At 38.7% G+C, this 17,769-nt stretch overlaps 1 protein-coding gene across 1 annotated transcript in view; it reads right to left on the bottom strand.

The window, feature by feature from the left end:
* Positions 1 to 17,769, bottom strand: part of ttn.2 (titin, tandem duplicate 2) — a 346,071-nt gene that overhangs the window by 312,007 nt on the left and 16,295 nt on the right. Inside the window, exons 11-23 of the mRNA XM_072579113.1 lie at positions 15,199 to 15,480; positions 14,519 to 14,584; positions 14,153 to 14,411; positions 13,984 to 14,053; positions 13,548 to 13,760; positions 12,556 to 12,698; positions 10,243 to 10,439; positions 4,867 to 5,097; positions 4,422 to 4,666; positions 4,091 to 4,287; positions 3,828 to 3,992; positions 1,821 to 1,989; positions 31 to 1,724 (exon numbers count right to left, since the gene is read on the bottom strand). Coding sequence (XP_072435214.1) covers positions 31 to 1,724; positions 1,821 to 1,989; positions 3,828 to 3,992; positions 4,091 to 4,287; positions 4,422 to 4,666; positions 4,867 to 5,097; positions 10,243 to 10,439; positions 12,556 to 12,698; positions 13,548 to 13,760; positions 13,984 to 14,053; positions 14,153 to 14,411; positions 14,519 to 14,584; positions 15,199 to 15,480 — 3,931 coding nt within the window. The remainder of the gene's footprint in view (positions 1 to 30; positions 1,725 to 1,820; positions 1,990 to 3,827; positions 3,993 to 4,090; positions 4,288 to 4,421; positions 4,667 to 4,866; positions 5,098 to 10,242; positions 10,440 to 12,555; positions 12,699 to 13,547; positions 13,761 to 13,983; positions 14,054 to 14,152; positions 14,412 to 14,518; positions 14,585 to 15,198; positions 15,481 to 17,769) is intronic.

Raw genomic sequence — 17,769 nt, 5'->3', positions numbered from 1 at the left:
CCCTACCAATTAGTGAACAAAGTTAAATACCTTGTACAAGCAGGAAAGCATGGCTTGAGATTTCACCAACCACATTGATAGCTTTCACCATTATGCTGGCAGAATCTTCAGGTACAACATCTCGAATTACAAGTTCGCAAACATCGTCTTCAGGCCAATACCAGTAAATTCGGTCAGATTTTTCAAGTTTCACCCCATTCTTAAACCATTGGCATTCAGGGTCTGGTTTGCCTACCACTCTAACACGGAAATGACTCTCATCTCCACGAGCCACTGTCTGACTCTGAATACGTTCCAAAATTTTGGGGGCTTCCATACTTGGCGATAACTGAATCTTGTCTGGTTTAAAAGTTGGAATGGTGACAGTGCCTTGAGGAGGAAGTGGTTTCTTCTCCTCCTCAGGTACTTCTTTGGTCCAATGGAGAAGTTCTTCCTTTCTTTTTCTCAGCATTTCTTCATAAGCTTCATCCTTTCTACGTGATTTGAGTTCGACTGCTGTAATAGCTTCATAATAGCCTTCCTCTTGTCTACGTTTAAACTTGCTACGCAGTTCTTCAGTCTCCTCTGTTTGTTTCTCATGAACAATTCTTTCAGCTTTTTTAAGTTTCACCACTTCTTTGGTTGCAGCATCTGCTGGTTTTTCTACCTTAACGACTTCAAAAAATGGCTTGGCTGGTTCTGATGGGCCAATGTCAACTTTCTGTTCGGGGGCTCGTCGCAAAATCGACCTAAAATCTTCTCGTTCAGTTATTTCTAGTTTCACTGTATGTTCCACGACCCCTTCAGGATTTTCTGCTGTAACTTTGACATTACCTGAATCATATGATTTGCAGTCAACAATTTCCAGGTAATAAATACCATCATACCGCAGCCTAAAGCGCTTGCTCTTACGAATAAGTTGTCCATTAAGATACCAGTTGACTTTTGGTTGAGGGTAGCCTATGACACGACACCGGTAACGTGCTATTTCACCTTCCATCACTCTTGCTGGTTCTGGGAACAAAACTATTTCAGGCTTTGTCTTCTCTTTTATCAGTTCTTCCGAAACACCTGTCAGTGCACCTTCATGGGCTAGTTTTTCAAGTTCTTCAATTCGCTGCATCCCTCTTCTGCCTTCAGGCAATTGAGATTCTTCAACAAGACTCTTTTCATCTTTTACAATGAGAGTTGCTGATGTCTGATCAGTACCATATTTGTTTGTAGCTCTACAGGTGATGATGCCACTATCCCGGGGATATGCTACTTCAAAGTCCAGACTGCAATATCCAAATTCATTGATCATGCGTAGTCTGTTTGCTGCAGCAAGAGGCTTACTATCAAGTAACCACTCAACAACCATTGTTGGATCACCAATTGGTGTTAGTCTGCATTCAAAATGTGCTGGCCCAAAACATTTAAGCCTCACAGAACTAGTTTTCTTCTTGAAATGTGGCTTCTGTTGTTTTTCTTTATCATACAAATCACCTTCCTCCCACTGTTCCTGGCCATAACGTAAATGGAGCGGTTCTAGCTCTGGAGCTGATATCTCCTTCGCTTTATATGTTCCCTTTGGAATGATTAGCTTTCTTTCTGGTTCAGGTTCAGCAAATTCAAGTTCAACATTTACTTTACATCTTGTTGTGTCACGACCTGCTTTATTGATGGCAGTTGCAGTATACCAGGCAGCATCATAAATTGCCGCAGAAGCAATTTTAAGTGCTCCTTCTCCTTTAATACCTTCAATCCTAAAATACAAATAAGTAGAAATTATGATATAGCAAATAATATAAATGCATACATGCACATTGCAATTAATATTCATTAAATTGTAATGCACTTACTTGATATGAGGATACTTGTGTTGGACAATTATATCACTATTTTTCAGCCATACAATATCAGGATTTGGGTTTCCAACAGCTTTCACTGCCATTGCAACAGGAGCACCCTCTTTAACACTGAGGTTTTTCAATTTCTCCACAAACTGTGGTCTCAACAAATGTTCTTTAGCTGTAAAGAAAATAATTAATTTTAAAACTGCTGCTCAAAAATACAAATATGCAACTACATACATAAACTCAAAGTGTACTTAAAGATTGCATTTTGCCAATTTAATTGGTCCATAGGAGCAAGATATTGATGTTCAATTTTCTGTTGGGTGAGGGCTACTGTTTCACTTTTTGGGTTCCCAATGTTACCATGCATAGCAAAAGCACAGACTGCAGCCAAAATGTTTGCTCAAAAAAGGAGAAACTCTTGTTGTCTCACTCTTGCATCTTGGGAGTTATCAATTTTAAGTTATCAATGTCAAAACCTTGAAACCCTAGATCACTGTGCATCACCTCTGCCTCAAAATGCAATGTAAAGACAGACAAATTTTATAAAAAGTTACAATTTCTCAATAAAATGGACAAAATAAGTTTCATAATATAATGTCAAATCTGCTATCTTGGCATGTGACATACACTGGCTCTTGCTATATCTAAGTATGGAAGTCTGAAGCTTATTTTACAATCTACTTGGAGCAAAGACAAGGAGTTGGATCATAAATCAGCTATGATCCAATTGAAAGGTGCAACAGACATATCAGAACCTCACTATCTTTCAAGCTCCATCTGAATAAAGTTCTGAGCAAAAAGGCATAAACTTGACATTCCCATCCCACCACTAATTCAGGCCTTGAATAGTCAGTCAATTAATGACCACTTAAGGGCTATTCCCACCTTAGCTGCAAATAGTTTGGGTGGCTCCCCTGAGCTGCACTAATCTGAAGAACTGAGAGATTCAATACAGGGCAGGAGGGCATTGAAAGTTACTGCTTGACCCTTCCTTCTGAAGCCAAGGATCCTGCTCCCCATGACTTGCAATTCCTGATATCTAACAACCATCCCAAACAATAGTCATTTGATTCGTGGTCAGTCCTCCACCTGGGGAATGGGGTAGGGGAGTTTGTACAGGCAGCTATCAAGGCCATATCATTGGCACTGCGGAGTATGAGAACTGCTGGCCTGTATTCAGTAAACAGCGTTTGAAAGCCAGGACATCCTTGATCAGGCTCCCATTACCATTAGAAAAGACCTTCAGTTGGGCTTTCACATCTTAACATGGCACAGGATTCTCTCTGCTAATCTCTCCGACTTTTGGGTTAAGTCTGAAAACAAAACGATTATACCTGTAGTTTCTATAATTCTCTATATGGCCAGCTAGCTCAAATGCACATTGAGTTTATAGGCACAGTGACTCAACAGTCAGCAAGGCCAGTTTAGTAAAATGTAGCTAACTTTGCAGTCATCCAGCAGTTGATTCACTTGCTCAGCACTTCATTCATGCATTACATGCTGCAAGGGAATTATATGGCACTGGAAGGGAAGATCTGACAAAAGCAAACATGTTTTCAAGGTTGGGTAATCTGATACACCAGCAGAAAGACCCTCTATATGTCTTGCTCAGTATGTTGCCTTAAAAGACCCATTGTAATCGCATGCAATTCGCTTTCAACACTTGTTTATTCTAGTTGCTAGGCACTGGAAATCCTATTTCTATAGCTAAGTATGCTCTAAGAAATACACATGGAGCAAAGTGTGAATTGTAATGAACTAGATGTTTATATTTTGAAGTACACTCAGCTCATTCTTGGGCAGCTGCACAAAATACTGCAGCAGCATTATATTCATAGAGATGAATAATGAGCAGCATTCCTGATGCTGCTCATTATTCATCTCTATGAATATAATTCGTCTCTTACAACAAACACAGAAACAATAAACAAAAGTCTTGCAGCACATTTGCCTCAAATAATTACAAGTTTGAATTTTTATTAATTGACCACACAGTCAAATATTGTGTACCTTCAACAGATAGTGTCATAGATACTGAGGTTTTGCCAGCTCTGTTTTGTGCCACAACAGTCCATTCACCAGAATCATTTGGCAGAGCAGGAACAATGATCAGGGACTGAATCCCATCTTCCTTCACTACTATTTTGTGTGTGTAATCATTTACAATCTGACGGCCTGTAACAGAAGTGGATATTGAATTAGCTACCTCATTTCCCATATTATTTGTAGACAACAACACAGAATATTATGACATGGCAAAACATTATTCTTACCATTGTGGAACCATAATGTCTCAGGCATGGGTCGACCAACAACTTTAAGGTCAAATCTAGCCGTCTGTCCCTCAGAACATTTAAATGATGTAGGTTTCAGAACAAACACGGGTTTGTACAGTCTCTCTAGTTGAGTCTCATCTGTATCCTCTAATCGACGAGCTGGTGAACGACTTGGAGATCGAGGAGACACGGAACTGCAAAAGGGGAAGAATAATTTAACATTATTTGAGATCACTAGCTAATCAATATTGACATTTTCTGAATTGTACAGAATGTAAGCACACCATATGAAATGAACACAAAGTAAATAGTGGTTAATAAATAGTACCGCATTCTCCTCATTATTTCTGTTGTCGGCAAATACACGTGGCCTGTGGGAGCACCAATAGGTTCAATAAACAGCTTTCCAGAGCTAATAGCATTCCCCTTGGCATTGCTGGCAAATACTGTATAGATGCCTTCATCTTCTGGCAAAACTGCAGCAATACGCAGATTAGCTCTGCCATCCTGAGAAATATCCATCTGGTAGTGCTGTCCATGTTTCAAGCGCTTACCATCTTTGAACCATACAACCTATAAGAATATAAAATGCACATCATCAAGATGATCATTTTAAAAGGTATATTCCCCAAAAGAAAAGTTTATACAGGCATTTTAAGTTGTAAATACATGTCTTCATCCTTTCATTATCAACCATCATATCTTATTAGAAACGACTTTCATTTTAAATGTTCATCATGGGAAATGTGGCTTCTGGTGAAAAGATTGTTTACCTTGGGCAATGGATAACCAGACACTTTACAATGGAAAGTCACACCACTGCCATCAAGAACTCTAAAACTTTTCAAAGTTGAATCAAATCCTGGTGCGATAGTTTCTTCTGCAGGAATATCCAACACCATTTCTTCACCATCCTCTTCAAGAAGTTCTTCCAAAGTAATCCTGATGATTCGGAACTCAATTTCTTTGATAAGTCGCTCTTCAAATGAAGAAATGTGGTATTCCTAAAAAGAAAGAATTGCTTTCTGGTTGGTGATGAGCAATAGATTAAAATATTTGTAAACAATGCACAAAATAAGACTGGTCTAATCAACTACCTTTATAAAATGGCCACAGCACATAAACATAATTATGTAAAATTATAAAGATGATGTAAAATAACAAGGATGAGGTACAGAATTAACTTGATAAGGGAGTGGAGAAACAGAGGCCTGGGGATTCAGTTGATATAATTCCTGAAATGTAAAAATCCAGGTAGAAATTTTAACATGTACAACTACAACATAATGAAAACCAAAAACCATTCAGATAATACACGTTGCAGAACAGAGTATGAGAACAACAAAATCATTAATTGATACAAAAAAGCATCTATTAGACCACAGTTACAGAGCTGTCTGCAGTATTTGGAGTGTTATTATGGGAAGTCCTAAAGAATGTTCAGCTTATATAATCACCAGTAAGAGTCCAAGAACTGCAAACCATATAAATGAATGGAGACTTAAGATAATGAGAACAATCCAACTGAAGGAGGGAAAGTGAAGAGAACGTTTAAGGAATTTTTAAAAAGTGTTCATGCAGGAAATAGCATAACACAATTTGCTCTTCCAAGGTGCGCTCTAGCAATTTTTGGAACTTTCACCTCTGAATGCATTGCCCTTCTCCCATAATCAATGCTTCCATAAAAATTCCGCTACTCGTATTCATGGTCATTTTCTAAACATAATTATAACCCATAGCTTTTAAATTGGCAATGTCTCAATCATTGACAAAACCATTTCCAACCACTCGTCTGCTTCTCACCATCGTCATCTTCTTCCATTATAAATCCATTTGTTTATCGAGGGAAAAGGACACCCTCCACAAGTCCATTTTCAAACACCCACCCCCTGAGTGGATGAAATATTCTAGTTGAACTTCTAAAGAAGGCCTGCTGTTCATGATCTTTATTAATGAGCAAGATTTTGGTGTACAGTGCACAATATCAAAGTATTGGATTATGAAGAATGAGGAGGACAGTGTGGAAGTTCAAAATGTTACAGAATAGTTGATGGAATGACAAGTCATAGAGTCATAGAGATGTACAGCATGGAAACAGACCCTTCAGTCCAACCTGTCCATGCTGACCAGATATCTCAACCCAATCTAGTCCCATCTGCCAGCATCCCTACAAACCCTTCTTATTCATATACCCATCCAAATGTCTCTTAAATGTTGCAATTGTATCAGCTTCCACTACATCCTCTGGCAGCTCATTCCATACACGTACCACCCTCTGCATGAAAAAGTTGCCCCTTAGGTGTCTTTTATATCTTTCCCCTCTCACCCTAAACCTATGCTCTCTAGTTCTGGACTCCCCGACCCCAGGGACAAGACTTTGCCTATTTATCCTATTCATGCCACTCATAATTTTGTAAACCTCTGTAAGGTCACCCCTCAGCTTCTGACTCTCCAGGGAAAACAGCCACAGCCTGTTCAGCCTCTCCCTATAGCTCAAACCCTCCAACCCTGGCAATATCCTTGTAAATCTTTGCTGAACTCTTTCAAGTTTCACAACATCTTTCCGATAGGAAGGAGACCACAATTGCATGCAATATTCCAACAGTGGCCTAACCATTGTCTTGTACAGCTGCAACATAACCTCCCAACTCCTGTACTCAGTACTCTGACCAATAAAGGAAAGCATACCAAATGCCTTCTTCACTATCCTATCCACCTGCTACTCCACTTTCAAGGAGCAATGAACCTGCACTCCAAGGTCTCTTTGTTTAGCAACACTCCCTAGGGCCTTACCATTAAATGTATAAGTTCTGCTAAGATTTGCTTTCCCAAAATGCAGCACCTCGCATTTATCTGAATTAAACTCCATCTGCCACTTCTCAGCCCATTGGCCCATCTGGTCCAGATCCTGTTGTAATCTGAGGTAACTATCTATGCTGTCCACTACACCTCCAATTTTGGTATCATCTGCAAACTTACTAACTGTACCTCTTATGTTCGCATCCAAATCATTTATGTAAATGACAAAAAGTAGACGACCCAGCACCAATCCTTGTGGCACTCCACTGGTCACAGGCCTCCAGTCTGAAAAACAACCCTCCACCACCATCCTCTGTCTTCTACCTTTGAGACAGTTCTGTACCCAAATGGCTTGTTCTCCCTGTATTCCATGAGATCTAATCTTGCTAATCAGTCTCCCATGGGGAACCTTGTCGAACGCTTTACTGAAGTCCATATAGTTCACATCTACTGCTCTGCCCTCATCAATCTTCTTTGTTACTTCTTTGTTACTAATATTTAATAAATTAAAGATGAAGTTCAGTTTAATGCAGTCAATTAGAAAACTAATTAATCTTTGGATGAAAAATGTGAGGATAAATATAAAAGGTATAATTCTCAAGGCAGTGCTAGAATAGAGGAAAAGGGGATGTATGTACACAATCACAGAAGGTGGCAGTGAAATTTAGGCCTTGAGTTTCATAAATAGAAACAGTGTAGAAAAGCAAAGAAGTTATGATGAATCTGGATAAAACTGGATAAATAAACACTGTGTCCTGTTCTCAGGAACACATTTTAGGAAGGAGGTGACAGCATTCAAGAACATGCAGAAAAGGTTCACAATGGCTCTAGGGATAAGGAAATCAATTATATACATAGATTGGAAAATTTGAGGTCTTCTCTTTAAAGAGAAAGTAGAGAGAATATTTGATAAGGATATTCAAAATCATGGTGGACAGAGCCGATATGGAGAAAGTGCTCTGCAAGGTGGAGGGATAATTGGCTATTCAGACCATCAAGTGTGCCTCAGCATTCAATGAAGTCATAGTTGATCTGAAAGTCCTCAGGCTCGCTTTCCTGTATTTTTCCCATAACTGTTGAATCCCTTGCTGATTAAAAATCTGTCTTTCACTGTTTTGGATACAATTAATAGATAGCCTCAACAGCCCTCTGCAGTAAGGAATTGCACAAATTCACTATTCTCCAAAAAGAAATTCCTGCTTATTTCTGCTTTTGAATGGAAACCTTATTCTGAGATTATGCCCTCTAGGCCTAGACTCCCTTCAGTTGGTAGCATGATTCAGCATAGGGAACCACAGAGGAGGGTGGAAGAGTGGTACAGTGGTTAGCAATGCTGCCTCACAGCTTCAGGGATCTGGACTCAATTCCTCCCTCGAGTGACTGTGTGTGTGGAGTTTGCACATTCTCCCTATGACTGCATTGGTTTCCTCTGGGTGCTCTGGTTTCCTCCTACAGACCAAAGATCTGCAGGTTAGGTGGATTGGCCATGCTAAATTGCCCATAGTGTCCAGGGATGTCCAGACTGGGTTGGTTAGCCATGGGAAATGCAGGGTTACAGGGATGGGGTGAGTCGAGGTGGGACCATTTCAGAGGGTTGGTGTGAACTCAATGGGCTGAATGGCCTGCTTCCATACTGTGGGAATTCTATGAATACTGATGTAAGATGATTAGCCAAAAAAGGCAATAGAGACATTAGGAAATATGTTTTTTTTAAGCAGGAAGTAGTTTGGATCTGAAGTGTTGACTTTAAAATCGTGACTAAATTATGACTGCCCACCTGATCCAATTATCTCTCACTTTTCAATTCCATCTCACCTGAACACTCCACATAATTTTGACAATTTAATTTCCACAGTAGTAATACCATTTGCATAGCTTTTCAAAAGTATAAAGTCAATTTATGCAAGAGCTGCAAAATTGATGCATGCATCAGGCTGCTTTATAATGACGCACTATTCTCTTCTGGTTAAGGTACATGTTTAGAAAATAACCACACGTATTGTTTGTTCTATACACTCAACCAGACACAATCCCCATTCATGAAAATTGTAATAATGTAAGTGATGCCCAGTTTTTAAAAAATTATTGATAACTGCAAAAATATTAAATTACACCATCCATTGAATCATTTATCCGTACACCCCAATTGAAGAAGAATGCAAAAGCTTTTGAGAGATTACAGAATACATTTATGAGAACAGTTTCAGCCATGAAGGATTTCAGTTATTACAAAGATAGTTTGGAGAAGCTGGTGTAGTTCTCCTTAGAGAATGTTGGGAAGAGTCTTGACTGAAGTATTCAAATGTATGAAAGATCTAGCTGTAACAGATAGAGGGAAACTATAATCTGTGGCATAAGTGTCAAGTTCCAACTGTCATAGATTTAGGTCACTGGCAAAGAAACCAGAAGTAATAGAAATAAAGGTGACCCATCATATGGTCAGGACCTGGAATACATTGTCTGTAAGGGTGATAAGGCAGATTCAATAGTGATTTTCATGTGGAATTTGGGAAGCACCTAAAGAAGTTTTTAAAAGTATAGGGTTTTTTAGATTAGATTACTTACAGTGTGGAAACAGGCCCTTCGGCCCAACAAGTCCACACCGCCCCGCCGAAGCGCAACCCACCCATACCCCTACATTTACCCCTTACCTAACACTACGGACAATTTAGCATGGCCAATTCACCTGACCTGCACATCTTTGGACTGTGGGAGGAAACCGGAGCACCCGGAGGAAACCCACGCAGACACGGGGAGGACGTGCAAACTCCACACAGTCAGTCGCCTGAGGCGGGAAATGAACCCGGGTCTCTGGCGCTGTGAGGCAGCAGTGCTAACCACTGTGCCACCATGCCGCCCATGGTTCTGGGGCAAAGGCAGAGGTGTGAGACAGGCTGAATTATTCTTGTTGAGGACTGATGTGAACTTGATCAGCCAAATACTTTCTTTCTATAGATAGATTCTATGATTCCATGAGGCTACTCCTGAGTACATTCCTCTTGGAAATAATATCATTTTATTTGGCCTGATATTATATTTGGTTTTATAATGTACCAGTGAAGTATACTTTGTTACATTAAAGACACTTTGTAAACGTCAGTTGTCATTGTATTAGTCCATTCATTGTGCACGTCAGCAAAGTTGAAAAGATTGAGGTCGAACATTGGTTGCTAAGATGAATTTATCCAAAGTTAAACAATAATAATGTAAGCTGTGTTTTCCTGTCATTTGAGAATGACTTAATTTAACCTCAGCAATGAGGAAACAAGTCACCACTCAGCATTACAAATCAAATGTGATAACTTCACACTGCAGTTCCAAATGTAAAATATTTCTAAGATGGATCTCACCTGTTCTTCTGTCATGGTTTTCATCATGGCTGCACTTTTGCCCATTTTCTTCCTGATCAGTGCTTGCTCTTTTTCATATTCGGTCATGAAAATTGTTGGTGCTACTTCTGCAACTTTGGGCTCTTGAACATACTCTGTTACTAATTCTATTCGCTCAGTTATCTCCTCATGTTCCTTCATGTAAAGCTCATAGTCAGCTAAAAGTAAATTGCATAAGAATTAGAACAACATGGAAGTTATAAAAGCTCAAGCCATCAAATGGCAAATTAATACAGAGGTAAAAATGGTATGCTAATTATTTGCACAGTCGGAGGGATACAAGCATTAAATATAAACTGAAGAAGCCAGAAAACTGAGTAGGTCTGGCAACATCTGTGGAGAAACAGGAATAACCTTTGAGCCCAATTTGAATTCTTCAGAATATTCTGATGAAGAGTCAAAATATTAACTCTGTTTCTCCATCCAGATGGTGCCAGACCTGCTGATTTTCTTCAGCATTCTTTTATTTAATATTTCCAACATCCGCAGCATTTTGCTTTTATTTGGGACATAAACAGGGGGTGCCCTGAAATCAGTATCAATATTGTCTGGCATGCTAGCAAATGTGGAGAAGGGGTTTCCCCTGGCTGGTGAATCTGAAACCAGGGGACATAATCTCAGGGTAAGAGGTAAATAACTTAAGACTGAGATGAGGAGGAAGTTCTTCATTCAGAGTATGCTGAATTTTTGGAATTGTCTACCTCAAACGGCAATGGAAGCTCAGGCATTGAGCATTTCAAGATGGGAATCAATGGATTTCTGGAGACTGATGACACCATGGAATATGGAGATTGAACAGGAGAGTTGCTTTGAGGTGGGTGAGCAACCAGGATGAATTGAATTGACAAGCAGGCTAGATAGGCCAAATAACCTAGCCCTATTCCTATGACTTGGAAGGAAGAGGAGTCCAAAACTGTTTTCCTCTCTCCAGAGGACAACACTCACCCTCCCACCACTGGTGCTCCACCAGAACCCTAGCTATTTTGTGTCAACAAGCCAGCCAGCACAACTGTGATGGTGCTGCCTGCAGCTGGGCAAGTTACTCAAGGTCATCCTTCATGACTAGGCATAATTTCCGACATTGAATTTCAGCAGCAGAGGGTAACACTGCACAGGAGCACCAAGAGAGGCAAAGGCTCAAGAAGAAAATCTTGAAAGGAATGTACACGAGTAATTAGTTGACCTCTACAAACAAATGGAATAATGTGAATTATAAATTTTGTCTGAAATATTTATTTTTTGATGGTTTTTATTTCTACACTGCAGCCAGGTGGATGCTGTCATAGTTACAGAGTGAAGAGAAAATGTAGATGGTTGGTGAATGGGGAATTGGGGTCACATCTATTGATGTTGCACTCTGATGGCTTCTGCCTGGTCTATCCATTAACAAAGTAGATTCTGAGGTTGACTCCTTTGTTCCTCCTGAGCTGCAAGTCATATAGTTAATGAAAAGGAGTTGTCCTCTCATGATGGCAATAGTGTACAGCATGCAATGGATCATGACGATTCTTGACACTCACTCAGTCTGTTATGGTAGGGTTATTCCATACTGGCTCAGGTAGCATAGTAGTATGGACGTGTGTAGCACACATGTAAGTGGGTAGCATACCAGTGATTACAGCCATGTGGTCAGCTATGGCCCTTGTGGTCTAGTAGTGACCCTTTGTTGATGTCAACGCAGTTGGCATAGCAATCAAAATGGAAATAAGTTATAAGGATGACTACCATGGTAATGGGCTCCAACCTGCATGATTCTCTGCTAATGCTGGAGGCTAAGGATTTAAAATCTTTCATTTGCAGTTTAGAGCAAAGTCAACGTAAGATGCACACAAAGTATTTGTGTCTTAGCTGGAGTGTTGAGCTGTCTAACTTTCAGAAAGAATTCACTGAATGTTTTGTTTATGCCCCTCACTGAAACAGTATCTAGTACAACTCATCCTAAAAATATTCAATCATGTCTAGAGTGTATGGACAAGGAAGTGACTCAGAAGATAAGCCTTGCAGATAATCAGCACATTAATGATGGGATGCACGCCTTCCTTTTGTGCTGTAAAACTTTATGAATCTATGTACCCAGGAAATTACAAACATAACAGGTATATTTGTTCAATATTAAAGCTAATTTAATTAAACTAAATGATTTTGTTATGACCTAAGTAATGTTTTAATCTCAAGAATAATTTGATCACCATAATTAAATATCACCACAGTGAAGCAGATTTAGTTATTGTCAAAAATTAGGTTCTTTTCATTATTATCTTTATGGTTACAAACCTTCCTCCAACAGCTGAGTTGTTGCAGAAATTTCACCATGTTTATTCCGAACAACAATGGAATATTCGCCTGCATCATCGGCAAAAGTCATGGAAATCTCAAGTTTGCATTCTCCCATTTCCCTGTTGTAACTTACTTTGTACCTAGAAGGAGGATAAAATACTTTAACAATAAACCTCAAGAATCAGAAAAAAAGAAAAATCTTGATCAATATCTATCCATTAATAAGATAGATTTCTGGCTTGATTCCTTTGTTCCTTCTGTGCTGCATGTCATACAGTTAATGAAACAGATATTATGATGATGATAGAGTGCACCATACAATGGATCATGTCGATTCTTGGCACTCACTCAGTCTGTTATGGTAGGGTTCTTCCATATTGGCCCAATGCACTATCCTTCCATACAGAACACAATGCTGTATTCACAGATTATACCCAGCCCATTTAATTGCTAGCTTCAAAGAAGAGTCGTGTTGGACTTGAAACATTTTTCTCTCACCACAGTTGCTGCCTGACCCAGCACTTTCCTCCAGCACTTTCTGATTTATTTCAGATCTCCAGCATCTATAGTGCACTGCTTTCATTGAGTCACCAGGTTCTGCATTAATCATCCACTGACATATTCTTTCATTGCCCCCTCCCTTAAATTTGCCAAATTGCAGTTTTAAGCATAATCAGAGAACTGGGTGACAATATTGCAGCTCCAACTCCAAGTTGCATTTCTCCAACTACAGATGGTCACTCTGTATTTGAACAGTTAACTTTAAATATAAAAGTAAACATTTAATTGCATTTAGAGACAATCAGTTCAAGGAATACTAGGGACGCTGGCAATGGCCACATCCTACAGAGAAATTTTATTAAAACTCCTTTTTATTTTGACTCCATTAATATTGCAATGAATAGTGAAAAATTACTTTATTTGGCACTCTATGGGTTTAAATTGAATGACCATGAAGATTCAAATGCCATTTAAACAGAATATTATACCTGTATCCAGTTGTTAATGGAATTCCAGCTTTTTTCCAGTAGACATGTGGTATAGGGGTACCTCCAACCTGACAATCAAAAATGACACTTCCACCTTCAATGAGCTTCTGTACTATTGGTTTTCTAATAAAGAATGGAGCGACTCCGGCACCTTCTTCTACTGACTCAGGTGTAATACTGGTTCCTGATAGAGTTTCAACTTTCATTTCAACTCTGAGAATAAACAAATAACAAATTTGGATCATGATTTGGTGGACCATAATGAATTACTTAGTTACTAGCATGTGTTTACATATATCTTTATACTGTTCATTAATTTCGGTTAAATGCACAGAGCAGCAGGTTCAAAAACATGAAGAAAGTATCAGAAACAAAATAAAAAATCAATAAGTAAGATTAATCCTTTTTGACAGTGATATCTAAAGATGGTAAGTACCGTTTCCTTTCAGAGACAGCTGGCTCTAATACTGCAAAGGTTTCTTCTCTGCCCTCAATCTCTTCTGACACTGCAAAGGTACAAACAATAGGACATTTCAGTTATGGCTTGGACAGAATGGTGTTTGTCAAATTTCAATCACTTTTATTATTGCTACCAAAATGCATACCTTGAACAAGAAGGTAACATGAACTGCTAGCAGTACCAGCATCATTGGTGGCAGTACATGTGAAGCGGCCGCTGTCCTCTGCAAAGGCTTCCCTAATTGTTATGCTAGCGATACCTTTTTCAAAGGTTATGTGAAAATCAATGGAACTTTCAATGTGATAATCTTCCCTGAACCACATCACGGTTGGGGCAGGGTGTCCTGTGATTTCACATGACAGGGTTACAGATTCACCTTCAACGACTGTCATGTTTTTCAAGCCCTGCAAAAATGTGATACAATTAATCATTGTTAAAAAGACAAACATAAAGAATACAACATGCAAACTGGACCACTTAACACACATTGTAGTGTGAATTAATTACTTACAGAAACAAAACTTGGGGCAGTAAGAGGAACTGCTGCTGGAACTGGTAGAGGGGCAGGTTCTATGATCTGAAAAGCAGAAAATAAATGAGAGAGTAAGAAAAGAAATTCAATTTTACAATCTGTATTTACAAATTTATGAGAACCTGCTTTTGTTTATGTCATTTAATCTCTCCTGGATTACCCCATCCATTATTGATTCTTCTATTTTGTCCTTCCTCTCACTCCTTTCCCTTATCTCTATAATTAATTAATATCTTACATTTCTAATGTCTTTTTCAATCTGTCTGAAAGTTAGCAATCTGAAACATTAGTTCTGCTTCTCACCCTACAGAGACTGCCTGATCTGCAGTGTATTTCCACCATTTTATGCTGATAGCTCATATTTCCAGCATCCGCAGCATTTTGCTTTTTCGTTACATTTTGGAGAATGTCACACATTAATTAGGAAGGTCAGAAAGATCATCTTATAAAGGACTCATGTTGTGAGTCTTTTTTGATTATAATAGCGAGAACAGAGTTAATATGTGATAAAGGTTTTTGGATGGGGGGGGCAAGATGTAAATGTTGTTAGCTGTGTTCTTGGTCAGGAACAAAACTATTTGCATGAATTGTTGTTGTTAATTTGTAGGGAACACACAAAGTTAGCATATTTAGGGCACACTACTGGGTAATTAACAAACCTGTTCATCTTCTGCTTCATATTCTTCCTCATGTTCAACATCAAAATCAGCTTCAAGTGAGCCTGAAATACTTAAACCTAGACGTTTGTGCATCTCAGTATCAAAACGTGTCTCATACACTTCAGTTCTTTCTCTAAATCGAGGGTGGAGAGAGACACTCTCCTCTGTCACAACTTTGGCCTCTTTTAACACAGGACGTTTCACTGGCTTGGTAACCTTCACAGCAGAAGACGCAGCCAACTCTTTTTCCAGATTAACAATGGCAGTTCCTGCTATAGAAACCTAACCAAGCCAAGAAGAATAAAGTTACATGATTTAGAAATTGTTTGAAGTTTTGTTTTAAATTAATGGTCACACAATGGGATGGTATGGATTATTAGGTTAGCTAAATTAGATGGTCTTTTTAGAAAATGTTGTGAGAGATGAATAGGATCAATAGAATGATCAATACGGATACAAGAAACTTGTGGTTTAGAAAATATTGAAGTAGTAATATGAGGTACTCCAGCTTGCTACCAATATGAAATGTTAGATGCCAGGAACTTGAGTTAATGCTTTGTAACTGTTAAAAATTAATCTATTAGTATAAATTATGGAGATAAAAATACAACTATGGAAATATAAAAATAACAAAGATAGCAAAAAAACAATATAATGGCCCAGGAGTTGCTGTGTCTTATACATTGCATATTTTTCCTCACCCCCCTCAGCGCAAATAGTATTGTGTTCTCCATATTATCGAAATTATGAAGTAATACATTGGGCAATGACAATGTGACATCTTGGAGCTTAGTATGAATCTCAAGAACAGGCTATTTCCTCAACCAATGCAAGAAAGAAACAATGTTAATGGTGGAAAAGGAAATAGATGACATCACCACAAACCCCAGGAACCCCATCCAGGACAAACATATAAATAGAAAGCAGGAGACAACAGCTTCGCTTCACTTGGAGGTCGCCACTGATGATGTTACCTAGCCAGGTAATGAAACGTCTGGATATCAAACCTACAGCTCAACGAGCAAACCTACATCCTAAGGAAATAGATTGCTTTGGAGTGAAATTAGATACAGAAAGAAAATCAAAAATGAATTAAATCAAAATAAAAAGGGAAAGGCAAAATAAGAATATCTTAAAATGCAAACTTTTAAATTTTAAAACCTCCAGAAGCAATACCTGGAGAAATAAGATTCTGAAGTTTCAATTGTTCCCTATCTGGCCTGGAAAGATTGAGTGGCAATACAGAAAATTAAATGATGACATGCAAAATGTTCTATTGTTAAGTGTCAGCATTAATGTGCTGCAGACAGCTTAATGCATTTTAATCATACAAAACTAGCAATTTCTTGAAACTGGTGGAGAATTTAATGAGTAGGTCCCATTTTCACAAGGTCCATGACAAAGCAATGCAAATTGTTCAACAATTTCAGTGATTCAAATTCAAAATTAATCTTCCTCATCACTAATAAAATGCTTAACTAATAACAGTGCATGCATTAAAATTGCCAGTATTTTCCAAACAAATTCTGGGCCAGTATATTTTTAAAAAATTCTATTCATTCATCCATTAAAAATAATGATTATGCTGTATGGCAGGGAAACTACTACTTCTAATGTGAGCTGTTAAGGATTTTCAAGAATAGCTTTAAGTATGATACCTGCCATCATAGTAAAATTAGACTGTGGTGTCTGTAACTGATTTCTAAAATATTTAAGATGACTGGTTCATAGAAATGTTTTCTTGATATTTAATAAAGCGTTTTCTATAATGTAAATGGCAAGAATCTATGATTTCTGTTTTGGTAATATGTTTTAAGATGATAAATAATTTAGGTAATCCAGCTTCAAAACTAAAAGATTTACAACTGTCAAATGAGATCAAAGACCAAGTGCAAGAAACACATCCTGGATCCAAAATCTGCCTGCAACATTTATACCATAACATTTGCTTGGACTTTAATAACTATCCAAGTAATAGGCTGCTTAAATAAATATATTTATATATAAGGAATTTAATATCTGGTTTGCGATGGTCTGGAAAATTGTATCAAGCCAAACTTGCTCCACACTGACATTTGGCGGCCAACAAAAATGAGATTTTCAAATAAAAATGCACAATTACTTTCTGCGGAGCTTGGCTAAGAATGATCGTTTTCGGGCGGTACGGTGGCACAGTGGTTAGCACTGCTGCCTTACAGTGCAAGAGACCCGGGTTCAATTCCCACCTCAGGCAACTATCTGTGCGGAGTTTGCACATTTCTCCCTGCGTCTGCGTGGGTTTCCTCCGGGTTCTCCGGTTTCCTCCCACAATTGAAAAATGTACAGGTTAGGTGAATTGGCCACGTAAAGATGCCCATCGTGTTAGGTGAAGGGGTAAATGTAGGGGAATGGGTCTAGGTGGGTTGCTCTTCGGAGGGGTGGTGTGGACTTGTTGGGCCGAAGGGCCTGTTTCCACACTGTAAGTATTCTAATCTAATCTAATCTAATCCACTTCTGTCTCCACCGTATATGCAATCATGGCCCCTCCTCTGTTGCCACACTAACTAGCCCTCTTTTCCCACCAACCTCCCT

Source organism: Chiloscyllium punctatum, chromosome 10 (assembly GCF_047496795.1).
Source record: "Chiloscyllium punctatum isolate Juve2018m chromosome 10, sChiPun1.3, whole genome shotgun sequence".
Taxonomy (NCBI): Eukaryota; Metazoa; Chordata; class Chondrichthyes; order Orectolobiformes; family Hemiscylliidae; genus Chiloscyllium; species Chiloscyllium punctatum.
This window is presented reverse-complemented; position numbering and strand designations above follow the sequence as displayed.